Source organism: Hordeum vulgare, chromosome 1H (genome assembly GCF_904849725.1).
Source record: "Hordeum vulgare subsp. vulgare chromosome 1H, MorexV3_pseudomolecules_assembly, whole genome shotgun sequence".
Classification (NCBI taxonomy): domain Eukaryota; kingdom Viridiplantae; phylum Streptophyta; class Magnoliopsida; order Poales; family Poaceae; genus Hordeum; species Hordeum vulgare.
In genome coordinates, this window is record NC_058518.1 from 509,627,292 (window position 1) to 509,642,849 (window position 15,558).

The 15,558-nt window shown below is 43.2% G+C and overlaps 1 protein-coding gene and 1 pseudogene across 1 annotated transcript; both read left to right on the forward strand.

The window, feature by feature from the left end:
• Positions 1–371: 371 nt before the first annotated feature.
• LOC123402790 lies at positions 372–7,580 on the forward strand (annotated as a pseudogene).
• A 1,352-nt stretch (positions 7,581–8,932) lies between these two features.
• On the forward strand, positions 8,933–14,826 carry LOC123402802. The gene is made up of 3 exons (XM_045096763.1): positions 8,933–9,088; positions 13,089–13,217; positions 14,450–14,826. The coding sequence occupies exons 1-3, from the start codon at positions 8,933–8,935 to the stop codon at positions 14,606–14,608; spliced, it is 444 nt and encodes a 147-aa protein (XP_044952698.1). The 3' UTR covers positions 14,609–14,826.
• The last annotated feature ends 732 nt before the right edge of the window (positions 14,827–15,558 follow it).

Sequence of the window (15,558 nt, forward strand, 5' to 3'; positions counted from 1 at the left end):
ATATGCAGATATAATAATTATGCTACAAATACATACGCGTCACGCGTGTTGTTATCACTTGTCAGCGTGAGCTTCCCTCCCCGGTCGCCCAGCCCCCTTCCCTCCCTCGCCTGTCTCCCCCGCCGCCGCCCCGGGGCTCGGTCGGGCAAAGCCCGACCGGAGCCGGCGGCGGCGGGGCCTTCGCGTTCTCATGGTGGTCGGGGGCGGCACGGAGCGACCCCTCCGCCCTGGAGACGGCGCGGGCGCCAGGCGTCGCGGCGCGGGGGTGCCTCGGGCTTGGGGATCCGGTGCTCCGGTCGGGCTTCGGTGGCACAGCCGGTGGCTGGGCGTGAGGGGGCTGCTGTGGCGGCGCCAGATCTGTGCGGCGGAGGATGACCCCTCTCAGGGATAGGCAAGTGAAGGCCCCCGACCGACCCCTCTCCCTCCCAGGTCAGGGTTCCGGTGCCTGGGGCTTTGGGATCCGGTGCTCCGGTCGGGCTTCGGCGGCACAGCTGGTGGCGGGGCGTGAGGGGCCTGCTGTGGTGGTGCCAGATCTGCGCGGCGGCGACTGCTGGAGGCTGTGCGGATGCGGTGCTGCAGGGGGGCTGAGGCTGGACGCCGGGGCGGCCCCGGAGCTCGGGCGTCGTTTCCTGCTGGGCGGCGCGGTGGTGTTGGTTGCGGGCCAAGAGAGAGCATCCCATCGTGCTGCGGCGATGGGGATGCAAGATTTGGCTGCCTGGGTGGCTGATGCGTGGAGGTGCAACGTAGAGGAGGTCCGAAGGTGGGCTGACGGATTGGCTATCGACCAGAGGATTTCGAGGGCTGGGTGAAAACCCGTTTCTGGCCATGGCTGGAGCCTGTGATGGCGATGTCCGTGGACGCCGTGACCTTCCTGACGGGAAGCTCTCTCTTCCTCTGCGAGGGACAACTCCGGAGGAAACTCCAGACCCGAGGGTCGGTCGTTGGCGGCATTTGACGTCGCACCCCTCTTGAGGGCATCGATTTTGGAGGTTAATCCGGTCAGAGGGACCAAGGGGTGTGTTTGGAAGGTTAGGTGATGAAAAGCGTTGTTGTGGCGCCGAAGCTGATGTGGCAACGATGATGGGGCGAGTGAAGTCGGAGGCATTGCGGTGGTTGCGGTAGTCGGCTCTTCTCCGACGTGTCCGTGAGACTACCTCGGTTTTGTTTGTTGCGGTGAAGTCGGAGCTGCGGCGGCGGGGCCCCTGTGGCAACGATGACAGGCAACAGCTGGTCCGTTCGGTGGTCTTCCACGGCGCCAGCCTCGCATAGTTCTTCTTTGAATCTTTCCTTCAGAGTCAGAGCTGCGTTCCATAGAGTTCTGGAGGCAGGCGGGAGCGGCCTGCCTCGAGCACCCATTCGGGGAATCACCGGGAGAAGTTCGTAGGTCTTTTCTGGGATGTTATTCCCTTTTTTCCTCTTCTTTTTTTTCCTTGATCCTTAGGATCAATCCCACCTTGTTGTAGCCGCCTTTCTACCTGCTTTGTTCAATATAAGCCAGCCAGCTGCTGGATCTTTCAAATAATAATAATTATTATTATGCTACAGATTTTTTTCTTTTAGCTAGATGCGTACACATAGGCCTTTATTCAGTGCATTTGAAATAAACCTGGGCATTTAATGGTTTAGTGATTTATGTGTGCAAGATACAAGAAGAATACTAAGAGCATCTCCAACAGGCGCGCTTCGCGCCGCGCCTAAAAAACTAGTTTGCCGCGCACTGGTCGCCTGGTTTGGCACGTCGCGCAGCGCTGGCTCCAGCAGTAGCTGTAAAATGCAGCGCGCGCGCTCCGCTCCAGCAGCGCGCTAAAATGCAGCGCGCGCGCCGCTGTAGCAGCGCCCAAATATATGGCATTTGAACAAAAAATAGTTTGAAACATTCATCAAAATGCAATGAACATGTGAAATTTAACACAAACAAGTTGATGAATAAAAGCCATGTCCACAAGTTCATCCAACCAAGTTCAAAATACAAGTTCATCCAACAAAGTTGAAGACATATAACACATCAATCATCTTCCTCGTCGTCTTCCTCTTCTTCCGATCTTTCCCTTCTTGAGGCAAGGTAAAGCGCGAGGCCGACGGTAGGCGGAGCTCCGGCGGCGGCGGCGGCGCCAACGCCAACGCCCGCCGCGCTAGGGTTTTCGGCGGCTGCTGCGGCGCCGGCGGGGGGGGGGGGGGGGGGGGGTCGCGACTGTACAGCGGGGTCAGCGGGGTGCCGGTGTGCGCGTCCATGGTGGCAGGGGCGCTGTCCCCGGCGCGCGCGGGAGCAAAGGAGGAAGAAAAGGGGAGAGTTCGCGCGCGCGCTTGAGTCTGCCGTGCGCGGAAGTGGACGCCCGAAATACACAGCGCGGGATGGGGCTATGGCCAGCGCGTCCAACTCGTTTTAGCGCGCGCGCGGTTTTAGCGCGTCCGCTGGAGCTGTCCGTCGCGTTGCGCGCGCGCTATATTTGCCTTTTTTGCGACGCGGCGCTAGTATAATGCGGCTGTTGGAGATGCTCTAATGATCTTCATATAAAAATAGATGCAAAATATCCGGGGATAGTTTCAATGACGGTATCGTTGAGTTCGACGACCGGAGCAAGATTTAGCGTGTTGCCCGTAGGTCGAATCCCAGCACAAGCCCCCAGATCAGACGCTGCTTGAATTGCCGGAAATCGGATGTCTTTACCCTTTTAAAAGTTCTGAAAGAAAAATAAATAAATTCTTTGTCTACATTAACTAATGCCCCTCGACAATATAGAACAAGTTGTAGTCATCAATTTCTACTCATACTTATACTCACACTCATGTTTTAAAATGGGTGAATTGATGAAACTGATTGTGTTACACGGGGGTTGAAGTTCTTTTATTCTAACATGCCAAGCTTCATGTTCTTGTGGTGAATTTACGTAACATCTATAAATCTGATATAAGATAATTTCGGTTTCTAGCACAATATCATATTAGCATACCATGATCGTACTCATACTTGAAGTTCTTTTTGATTGTTGTACGCTTAAATTTATAAGTTAGATTGACTCTGCTTTTCATTTTCTGCAGAAACCAGATGATACTTGTAAATATTGTACCAGAAATAGATGATCATTGTATTTTTGCAACACACATTGTTTGATACCTTACTTGAGGGGTTGATCAGTTGATGGACCGAAGGTAACATATGCCTTGTCACAAGTTTTCTAGATGGTTTTAAAGATATTACATTTCAATTTCTAACTTTCTATAGCATCTACTTGGGTTTGACATTTCTTGTCACGGCTTAGACTTTGGTAAGGTTTCACTTTTTTTTGGCTCCATGATGCAGCTCGAAGGAGATGGAAGACTGACAATTATCCAGAGTTAGTATTGTACATAATTTTCTTTATAAGAGGCATTGCCACTGCTGAGAAAAATTCCGTGTTACAATTCGTGAAGGCTGCTATTTGTGGGGAAATACAATATTTCAAAGGGCATCTGTGAGAGGATACACATACTTCCGGATGCAATAGTTTATGATGTAGCACACCTGAAGAAAGATGATACAGAATACCCCTTCAATATGTACCATCCTAGCCATATAATCAGAAGAATAATACTTTACTGTCCTACATTTTCTACTACCCTCTGGAAAAAAAATTCTTTGGAAGGGAGTTTAATAGAAAAAGAAAGAAGCATGATATAATCCATTTTTCGTAGCTATTTGTCCTAATGTATTTGGATTCTACTTGAGTGTTGCTGATATATATGGCACAATCCTATTTTTGTGTACCAAATCTCAAATTCTTTTGGTGTCCTTGTAGGTTGAAAGATGCTTTCTTTGTGCATTAGACTCGATGAGCACACAACTTCAGATATATCAAGGACATAGCTAAAATTCCTCCCAACTGAAACTTCAGATATATAGCGCGCTTGCCCTTTTATGCTGCATTCTTAAAAATACTAATTATAGTTGTAATGTACTCTTTTTAATGGTTTTTGTTCTCTCTATTTAGTCAACATAGTAAATTTGGGTTCCTACCTCTCGACATTATTTGGTTGTAGTGGATACAGTTTGTAAATTTTGTTTCTCTTTGTAAATTTTGTTTTTAGGTTCCTACCTCTCGACATATAGCTTTTAGGTTTAATTTTGTTTCTCTTTGTAAATTTAGTTTTTTGTTTGATCACCTTGTTATCAACTCTTTGATGGTCTAGAAATCAGTCTAGACACCTGAAAATGAATTCAGTTTAACTCTGCAATCAACCCTTATAATATAACTGTTCTGGCTGCACTCATCCATAATTCATATGTGAAGAAGTATGTCTCTATTATATAGGTAGCAGGTTCAATCTGCTCAGCTTGAACAAACCCCAAATAGGCATTGCAAGCTTCTCTTTCTTGTTTAATTTTCTATTTGTTCTCTGCAGACTTTAGCTAACATCACTTTCTGCATTTGTTGTATGCAGAGTACAGTTTCAAGAGACGGACAAATTTGCAAATGCACAAAATTGTTCTCTTGAGACTAAAGGTATAACAGAATACAACATTACCAGATGCAAAATTTCTTTTAGCAAAATATTTAACCGTGTCTTATCTTTTAGGGGCGCCCAAGTGGGCAAAGAAAGAGTAGAGCAGGAGCAGCAAGGAGTCTGACGCCTCCGCCACTAGCGTCGCCGCGTTTGGGAAGAGAAGCTCCATCTACAGGGGGGTCACAAGGTATGGATTGATTCCGATGCGTGTATTCGCTGGATTGATTCCGATCTCAAGCCCGCAAAATAATCTCTACTCATTTGAATAATTCAGTCAACTGGGTATATATTTGCACCTTCTGAGTGGATTTTTAATCTACTAGACCATTTAGAGCTCCTTAGATGTGGTGAAATGTTAGTACGATGTGCAATGTCAGAAGATACCCAGATCCTTAGCCCCGACCCATCCCTGATTCGTTCCACCACTCCGGACCCGATCGGATCTAGCCGCCTCGCCCCCGCCCCAGCCCCGTCCCGAACGCGCCATCCAAAAACCCACGGCCGCCTCTCCTCATCCTCGCCGGCGTCGAGTGATGGTGGTGCTCGGGCGGCCCAAGAGCGGGCGCGGCGTGGGCGGGGATCCTCCTCTCCTCATCCTCGCCGGCGTTGAGTGATGGTGGTGCTCGAGCGGCCCAAGAAGAGGGGACGGGGATCCGCCTCTCCTCATCCTCGCCGGCGTCGAGCGATGGAGGTGCTCGGGCGGCCCAAGAACAAGGGCGCAGCGCGGGCGGGGATCCGCCTCTCCTCTTTGTAACAAGGATATCTTGCTATAACAATTCTTCGTGTTGGAGCAGAGGGGATCCATATGACTGTAGATGGGAAGCATGTCACTTCCTATGCATTTCGAGAGGTGAGTCGTGTATGAGACATTCGTTTTGCTATTGCATTTTGTAACAGTGTCCTGGCAAACTGATTTTGCCAGGGTAACAATTTTGTTGTTGCGTCTTACGATGGTATGTAGAAGTTATTATTCCATACTCTCATTATCAAACTATTTTATGTAATTGTTTCAAAGTATGTTCTTATTACTAATGTACCACATTTTTACCAGGATTTGGAGCCTGGGTTTGTTGGTGAAGTAAGGGTTGAAGGAGATATTAAATTGTTGTCTGTGCTAGCAAGTGGCTTGGCTACAACAGAGGACTTTGAGCATGTCACTGAATTGGAAATATTGAAGGCTCCACCTGTCCCTACGGATAAATCCATTGATATTTTTATTGGGATATTCTCTACAGAAAATAGTTTTAAACGCAGAATGGTGGTTCGAAGAACCTGGATGCAGTACGATGCTGTCTGCTCAGGAAAAGTCGCAGTTCGGTTCTTTGTTGGCCTGGTAAGGATGAAAGACATAGGATATTATATCTTACAGTAATTTGTATACCATATAGTTGTTGTACCTACATATATGCAATATGTGTACATTTGTCAAATAATAGGTGTAGAGCTGCATATGGATAGCAGCATAACACAGGCTTTATTCATACTTTTCCTCACAAACGAACATGCTTAGTCCTTACTTTGTGCGTGGGTTGGGGTGGGGGTATCATGCTTGTGCAGTGACCACCTTATTGAAGATCTTTCTCCTCTGTTGATTGCATTTGTGTTCACTGTGTACTTGCTTACCCCTCATCACAAGACAACAATTTTGAAGTTTTGTGATAACTCTTCTTGTGTTCTATTATATACTAGAATTACCGCTCTTCACTTCATGGTCAATACTCATGTACCCCTTTGACTTCTTTGATAAAAGCATAAAAATGAGGTGGTGAACGAGGAGCTCTGGAACGACGGACGGACATATGGAGACATCCAATTGATGCCATTTGTTGATTATTACAGCTTGATTCTTTGGAAGACCATTGCTATTTGCATATATGGGGTATGTATCTACTTTTTTGGTAGAATTTCTTTAATTTCTTTGCGGGTATTTCTTTATTTAGGAGTACAGTGGAACCCTGGGAATTCTGCCTGCAGCCTGCATTTTCTGACATCACTTTTCTCATGCAGACAAATGTGCTTTCAGCCAAGTATGTTATGAAAACCGATGATGATGCTTTTGTTCGTGTAGATGAGATACTTTTGTCCCTGCGTCAAGTAAATATCAGCCATGGGCTGCTGTATGGCCGCGTCAATTCTGATTCTCAGCCTCATCGAGATCTGTACAGCAAGTGGTACATAACTTCAGAGGTAACGTGTTAAACTTTTTTCCCTATTGCACAATTATGCAAACGTGTTCTTTTTTTGCGGGATTATGCAAACGTGTTTTCAGCACAGGGAATCTCTTTGTTTGTGTGATTGAACCTTATTTTTCTATTACTCCCTCTGTTCCAAAATAAGTGTTCTGGTTTTAGTTCGGGTTGAACTAAAACCACGACATATATTTTGGAACGGAGGGAGTATTAAACAATTGATGGAAACCTATCACTATCTCTGTTTTGGACTGGCATGTGTATTAGTATCATTTATCATGTAGCATATGCTTAGCAAATTCTTCTGATGCTACCTGTTCTTAATCATCTGATTTGTTACTTCTGTCCTTTATGTAGGAATGGCCCGAAGAGCGCTATTCCCCATGGGCACATGGACCAGGATACATTGTATCTTAGGATATAGCAAAAGAAATTTACAGAAAACACAAAAGAGGGGAGCTAAAGGTACACGCCCTTCTAAAATTTGTACAAGGGTACCCTCTTTTCGAGCAGAGATAATGAATTCTCTTCAGTTGCTTCAGTCTGAAACGATACTGAAGGCAGTCTAGAGAAAACACCACGTTCTCCAGCTGTTTCTCCCTGCTGTGGCGTGGAATATTAACGAGGGATTTTGACTTGCAGGTGTTCAAGCTGGAGGATGTGGCGATGGGAATATGGATCAATGAGATGAAGAAGGAAGGCTTCGATGTCACATACCAGAACGATGGAAGGATCTTGGTGGAAGGCTGTGAGGATGGGTATGTTGTTGCCCACTACCAGGAGCCTAGGCAGATGATGTGCCTCTGGGACAAATTCCAGAAAACAAAGTGAGGAACCTGTTGCAACGAGTAAGAGTAAACGAACTTCTGTATTTTTCTAATGGCCACCACTTGCTGACACCTACGAGCTCGAGAGCATCCATGAAAGAGGAGCCAGAGAGCTTCTCGCTGATGGTTTCTGATTACAATTGTCAGGCCACAATATTTTTTCTGACATCGGCCATTCTTTTGTGTCCGCATTCTGGAGTACCTTCGAGGCTTACAACCATATATTTTTGTAGGAGATATGTAGTAGTTTCCTTCGGTTTTTGGCCATAGGTAGGATGGTGTGGCTGCTTGCAACATATTATACGAGAACGCAGGGCTACATTTTTAGGATAGTTGGAGGCCCAGCTTTAGCCAAGAAAAATCAGTGAATGCATGGCCGTGTTTAATACAAGCTATTCGAGAACCATTCCATGGTTACAAGGTGGTGTTTAGTTTATGTGTTTAATACACGTTCAGTGCATTGAAATTTATTTCTTCTTTCCAGGTCCGCATAATCACATTCAGAAAGGACTCTAGCGACAATATATTATCTTTTTTTAGGATTTTTTAGGACTTAATTTTTACCAACTGCATTTTGAATATTGTACCGTATAACTGAAGCACCATCATATTTTAGTGTGTGGAATGTGCCCGTGTGACAATCTTTATAGAAGCTACAAACAAATTTCTTGAAATTTGATTGTATAATATTATATATCATTGTAAATTTTAATCTCTCGCGAGACACAGGGATTGCACAAGATACTTAGTAGTAGAGATTGTGCACGGCAAAGTATGAGGAAGATAACACGGAAAATAAAGGGTCGTGGAAGGAGGTTTCCTCTCGAGAAGAGGGAGGGGAGAGGACGACGATGAGATGTATTTATCTACCATTTTAGTACCATGAGATATCATATGTGGATAGTCTATTCCTCATGTCACATTACATTTTTCTTGATACACACATTTTGTTATCCCGTGGCAACGCACGGGTACTATACTAGTTACCACTAGTTGCCAAAGACTCTGGTGGTCACCAACTAACGCCATGTTCTGTCTCCCCTCCCTTATTCTTCTCCAAGGCCATGTTCTCTCTCCCCTCATTCTTCTCCAAGAGAACTATGGGCCATGATAGAGATGGAGAGACGCCTCCACCAGTCAATCCCTCGCCGCGTCGCCACCACAGCCATCGTCGCCACCACAGCCATCGTCGCCATCCTCCTTGGTCCCGTCTCCCTTCTAGGCATCAACATGCGTCCTCGACAGCGGCTTCGACCGTGATGCCACCCGCATCAAGGAGCGTGTCGTCGACCTTGCTCGACGCCAAGCCGGGTCACCACGTTCTCGACGTCAGATGCGGCGTTGGTGAGCCCATGTGCGCCATCGTTGTGCACTCCGGTTAGATCACCACGTCAATGTACTACACCAATGACCCGACTCACATTGAGGCCATCCATGACACTGTGCTTTGGTGACGCGGTTCCAAGGTTGCATCGCCATGACGAGTTCATGTCCATCACCCAGGAGGTCAGGTTCAAGGTGGTCGAGGAGCTGGACCTCGGCCTCCCTCCATCGCTGCCCACTTGGGCGTGGCTCAAGATGGCGCGCCTTGTCGCTCAACCTTTTTAATTAGTTCTCACATGCACAATCTCTCTCTAATTGATTCATGCCTAGAAATGGCATATATTAATTGATCCATAGTCAAGTTTCCCTCTACGGGATGCTTGCTAATTATAATTAACAAAACTTTCCCACGTGATGAGTGCAGGCCTCTACCTGTTCATTCATATGCTTGAGAGGGGTGATTTTTTTGTTTCAAGCTTTATTCTGTTTTTCCGGAGCTTAATTATTGTGAATGGAGGTTGCACTCATGTTGATGCTGCATGGATGATTCATTGTTTAACGCGTTGATGTTGCATCGAATTATTGGAAGAATTTTACATGAACTCAGTGCTGATTACTCGAGCAACACGTAAAACATGTGTTAAACAAAAAATAAAATAAGGATCCACATGGTAACCTGGTCCTCACAAAACCTACTTTGGTCCTTCTATAATTTAAATATATAAAACAACACACATTTACAACTAGGTTTAGTAACGGGTGCCTTATTCATCTGTATTATGTGAATCCTATTTATGCCATGGCACCTAATTGTTGGGGCAAGGTAACCATCCTTGGCGACAACTCCAAGCAGCCTCTTGGCAACACACGCCGAACAGAGGTAGACGAAAGAGGTACCATATTTTTTCTCTGCGACAAACGCCCGTATCTTAGTTTTATTTCTCACAACGACTCAAACACATACATAAATGTATACGCACACGCATGCAGCACCCAGAGGATTTCTTACATCGCCTAAGGAACCTCTCTTCGACGCCAGCCAAGACACACTCGACACACACGGGAGCTACACCTCTAGATTACACTCTACTCATCTCTGTCCCTCTCAACTCTACCCTTACTACTACATGGACTTATATACCATCCCAATGGTCAATAGACTAACACACCCACGTCGTGCTCCACTAAGATAACTAACAAACCCCATCCAACTAACCAACTACATGCATGACTATCTTATCACACCATGAAACTAGCTAATTAACTCACCACCTGGACTAACACCTACATGCTGAACTAGACAACTAGATCTATGGTGGTGCACCGATCACACACACACACACCCCATCGGGCAGGCTCAAACCGACACCCCAGTTTGACCTAGACTTAGACACATACTGGTCGCCACGAATTTGTGCCTAACAGTTACTTGACCACACACATAGTTAATTCGACAAATGTTTATTTATACCAAATTTTTTTACTTAATATTAGATCATAAATAATACATGCACATTTATTATGCTTAAAAATTCATCGCATAAAAATGATTGCTAAATATTTTCACTGTACGTTCTATCTTAGATTTCTAACATGCAGCATTGCAAATGCGCTGGTATGAAAATAACTTTTGTATCTAAGCCTTTTGCTATTTCATCTTAAGTTTAATTTGAGTTATTTCAAGTTTAGATCTAAGAAAACAAGAAAAATACTCATTGGATTAAATTATTCCACCTACACGACTATGGACTATGAAGTATTTAAATGCGCTCAGTTATTTTTCATAATCGTTAAATACCTTAGTAGAGAGCTCTAGAGGGTTCATAACTAATAAATATCTTCACAGAGAGGTTTAGTTTCTTTTGTTGGAGTGAAAACAATCATTTATTAGGGGTATCGTTAGCAACGTGGTCACAACCAAGATTGTCACTGATGTTGTTACTTGGACGAGCACAACAAATATCTTAGTTAGGGACGAAAACAAGAAAGGCATGTCGATATTTTTTGAACAAATTTAGTCGCCTCGACAAAAAGCGGACATTTGAAATGTTATATGAGACTGTTTATCACCTTAATTTATGTAATTATTTTTTTGTCTTTATGCGTGGGAAAGATCTTTATTTATGTGCCGAATTTAGGGATCCCATTGCGCATATTTGAAATGAAAATAATTCTCAAAATTAATAATTGTGAACAAAATAAATAAATTGTAGTGGCTTCATATAGAGCATTATATATGCACTATTTTTTGTATTTTTCATAGCAGTATATAGATCTAACAAAAACAAGTGAAAAAGTGATGTCAACTGCACCAAATACGTGTGTGGTACTGACTATTTGCATTTACTATTGTTTGATAGCGGTGTATGTGTTCAGACATGCTGAGCTGAGACTTACTTTGGTAGACTGCATGTGTTTAGACATATTGAACAATTTTGAATTTTGAATATTTTTTTCAACGATTTTTTTTTTTGAATACTGTGATTAAAAAAATTGAATACCGTGAAAAAGGTTCATTTTTTTAGAATTTCAATATTTTTCAAAAAATAATAATAATTGGATTTTCGTTTTTTAATTAATATGAATTTTGAAATTCCTAAAACATTCAATTTGATATAATGGTCATTTTTGACAACTTAAACAAACTCTGAAATTATGAACATTGTTTGAAAATTTAAACACATTTTGAATTTCTTTTTTGATAAAGAAATGAAATTTGAAATTTTGAAACATTTTTGAAAAAATCTATAAAAATTAAAATTTGATTTTTAGAAAAATCAGAAAAAATATAATTCTATTTTATTTGGAGAATTTAAATAAAAGTTAAGATTCAAAACATTTTTGAGAGTCGTGGCATGCATGGTTGTCTCCATGCACCCCATCTGGATGTGCTCACTGAGAGACTTTTTTTTGCATGAGATGGACATAGTGAAGATGAGGCCATAAACCCTGCCAAACATTCAAAAATGAGTTCTACGGACCTTTTAAGCGCATATACCCTTTATACATTCTACCAAACACATCCTAAATGCGTGAGGTTTATATCGCTAATGTCCTATCATGTCCATCAATCCGTCTTCATCGTGTCATAGAAATGTGTTAGTCTACTAAAATATTAGTACTCTCTCAATTGATGGAGAATTGGCTAGTTATCAGTTTTAATACTATCTCAATTATGGAGAATTAGCTAATTATCAATTGACTCGACAAACTGGAAATATGAATCTAAAAAAATGGTCATCTATTATAATAATGGTGTCATCAAGTGAAAAGAAAAGTAAAATGCTCCCTCCGGTCTCGTGTGTGAAGCTCACTAGCAATTCCTATTTGTTCTGTTTTATCCTTTCTCTAGGACCCGTTTAGCTGTAAATTTGTTTTTAACTCTCTTTGTATAATGCTCCCATTCACATGCATCCCTCCTTAAATGTGATGCATGCTTTTCTAATTGGCTAGTGAGAAAACATTTTGCATGGCTTTTTAGTGACTGTTTTAAAGAGAGGATTAGTTATGATCTAATTGGCTAAAAAGATGGAAGCACCAACATCCCTTATCCAATCATCTCATGCCTTGATCATTGAGCTCTTCGTAGCAAGTCCAATACGCCAGACTAGAGGAAATAGGCTGGTCGTAAACTCGTAATGGGAGTATCATAGCTAGTATCATGCATATCGACTAGACAATTTTAATAAGGTGATATAAAATTAAATAAAAAAAAAGTTAAGTATCATATCATGATATCGTATCATAATAAATGCTATATTATTATGTGTCATGCACGAAAATTAATAAAGTATTATATGATCTTATATTATGTATATAATACTAGTTTATAATATTACCTTTCTAATGCATAGTATTAGATTTTTTTAAGAAAAAAACCTCTCGGTAATTTATTTATCAACCAAAAGAGTTACATCATTTACTACATAAGGAAGAATAAAATTAGGTGGATCTCCATCCCATTCAAAAGCAGACCGTGTATCATAAGAGTACTTCGCCAGATGGTGAGCAACTCGATTTGCTTTCCGTGGACCGTGTTTGAAAAACACTCGGTTAGTATCAGTCTCTTTTAGGGTGATTGGCGGGTTACGATTTGTAATTTCGTCTAACTCCACCTTTGTTTTTTTATGACCGTCGGATCTGGAAAATAATTTAAAGATTTTTTTTTATCGAAAGGGTAGAATGGTAAAGTTCTTTCAATCCATTCCACAGGACGGTTTGCTCCTCGCCTATCCCCACGCAGATGAGTCTTTTTCTGGTGGCATAGCCGCCGCCCCTCCTGCCGTCAAGACTCCAGTCCGCCGCCTCCGTCTACACCCACGTCACCGGAGTGCCGGCCGCCTCCGCCTCTCTTCCCGGAGTGCCGCCCGTCGCGCCCGTATTTTCCGCACCAAAGGTATGTATCCGCCTCTCTCGCCGCCCGTCCGACGCCTCACCGCCCTGGTTCTCACCGCCGCCTAATGCAGTACTCGCCCTAGCGGCGACTGCACGAACACCGGCACTCACCGCCGGGCATCCTCTCCGCCCCCATCCATACTGAACCCTAAGCCCAGATGTGATCTGCCTGATCTGTTCTTGTGCAGCTTCAAGTCAATTTTTTTAGTATTCCTAGTATGCAATCAACTGAATGTACACCAATTTCGGGATATTTTAAGGGTTCGGTTACTGCTAGTTCATCCTTTAAGGTTCATGGTCTTTGGCCCAGTTCATAGTGAAATCTATTAATAATTTGTTTTCCAATCTGAAACAGCAGCGGGCAGATTTGAGAGTTGGCTATTAGCCATCTATCATCTGAAGTTTTAGAACATTGTACGTATGGCATATTCAGCACAACATTGTACGCCATCTGCATGATGATGAGGTTAGGGAAGAATTTAGATCTTTCATATATGTTGCTCTGTAGGAAACGATGGCAGCAAACTGTTAGCTACAGCTCTCTGTAGAAGGGGTTTCGTGGCAAGGTATCGTTTAAATATTGGATGTAGTTAGGCAATTGTGGAGTAAAGTGTACTGGTGCACAATATTTGAGATCTGGTGTTCTGCTCAGATTTCAAAACACTTTATATCTTATTGCTTTTGAGGATCGGACAACTTGATTCTATACGTTCTTGATTGTCCTATTTTAGTTGGTGGAAAAAAAGTGTGATATTTTGGTTGGGCGCATTGTTCTGATTTAGTCACCAGAAGTAGTGTGCAGCAAGAACCGAATATGCGGGTGCATCGTATTTGAGATCCGGTGTTCTGTACAGATGGCGTATATGGTATACTTTTGGGCTCCTTTGATTCAATAAACTGGTAGCATCTGGTGTTTTAATCAATTTGTACATTTTTGTTGGATCTTCAGTTGGATGTAAACAATTTGGATGAGCCACTTCTGCGTGTAAATAGTAAGTGTTTTGTAAATTTTAGTATGAGCTCTGCATTTGAAGCAGAGCTGAACGCTAACTCTGAATCTTTCATCCACCTTGTGTGAACTCTGAAACTTATTATACCCAATTCTGGTGTAACTTTCAAATGTATATAAGTTTTTTTTTTCATGCACGAGTTTACTTTTTTCTTCTGTTTAATCCTTTGTAAGCTCTGATTCGTTCCATCTTTGTCTGATGTTACCTTGATTGTTTCATTCAGGTAGTGTACGTGTACACTGTCGGCATCAGCAGGCTCCCGGCCGGTGTAAGATCAACTGTCTCTGCGCGGTGTCCAGTGGGGCTGGGGTGTACAGTTTTCTGTAATAAAATAGCGAGGCGACATTGTAATTATCTAATTGGTGCTGTTACCAATAACTAAAGAAAAGTAGCTCGAGTGGTTAGCAGAACTCCTACGTTAGTGGAACCGCATGAGTTTGAAACCTATAGAGAGCTTTTATTTTTCTGGTTTTTCTGCACTATGATTTCGCTGTTGTACCAGCAATAGGTATTTTGGATGTGTGATGGTGATATCAGAAACTAAGTTCTGTGATGAGACTTGGCATCACACACACATATTTTTAGATGTGGCATTTTTTCTGGCAATCCTTCAAATAACCTATTGTAAGAAAGATCAAGGAACATTAACCTTGACGACCTTTGAAGAAATTTAGGGAATTCACCAGTGAGACTGTTGTTATTCAAGGCTAAGCTTAACATGTCCAAACCAAATTGATTCGAAGAGTTTGCATCAGATTCCTTTCAACACTGCATAATATTTCCTGATAAATAGTTTCCTGATAGGTCCAACCTATTCAGTCTAGTCATTTGGCATATAGATGATGGGATGGTGCCTGTAAATTGATTATTTGCAAGCAACAACTATTCAATCTATTCACGTAGACCATGTGCAACCAACACCGTTTTGGTCTGTCCGAGGGGTTCCGAAGTAGTTTTTTCCTGACTCCGCCAACTGTCCCACAACTTTTTCCACGCGTTGGCATCACCGACGACACCGCACGTGTCAGTTTTTATATTTTTCCGACGCTCGATGCATTTGTTAGGAATTTCCCAGTGAATAACCATAAACACCGGCCGGACGTGATGCAACGTTTGTTCGGTGTCCGATTTCGTTCCAACCTTGCATGGGGAACTATATTGGCCGTGCCCACATGCGTGCACGGTTTCGTACAATTGCATGCATGCAGTCACGTAGACCATGTGCAACCAGCACCGTTTCGGTCTGCCCGAGTGGGGTTCCAAAGTAGTTTTTTTCCGACTCCGCCAACTGCGCCACAACTTTTTACACGCGTTGGCATCATCGACGACACT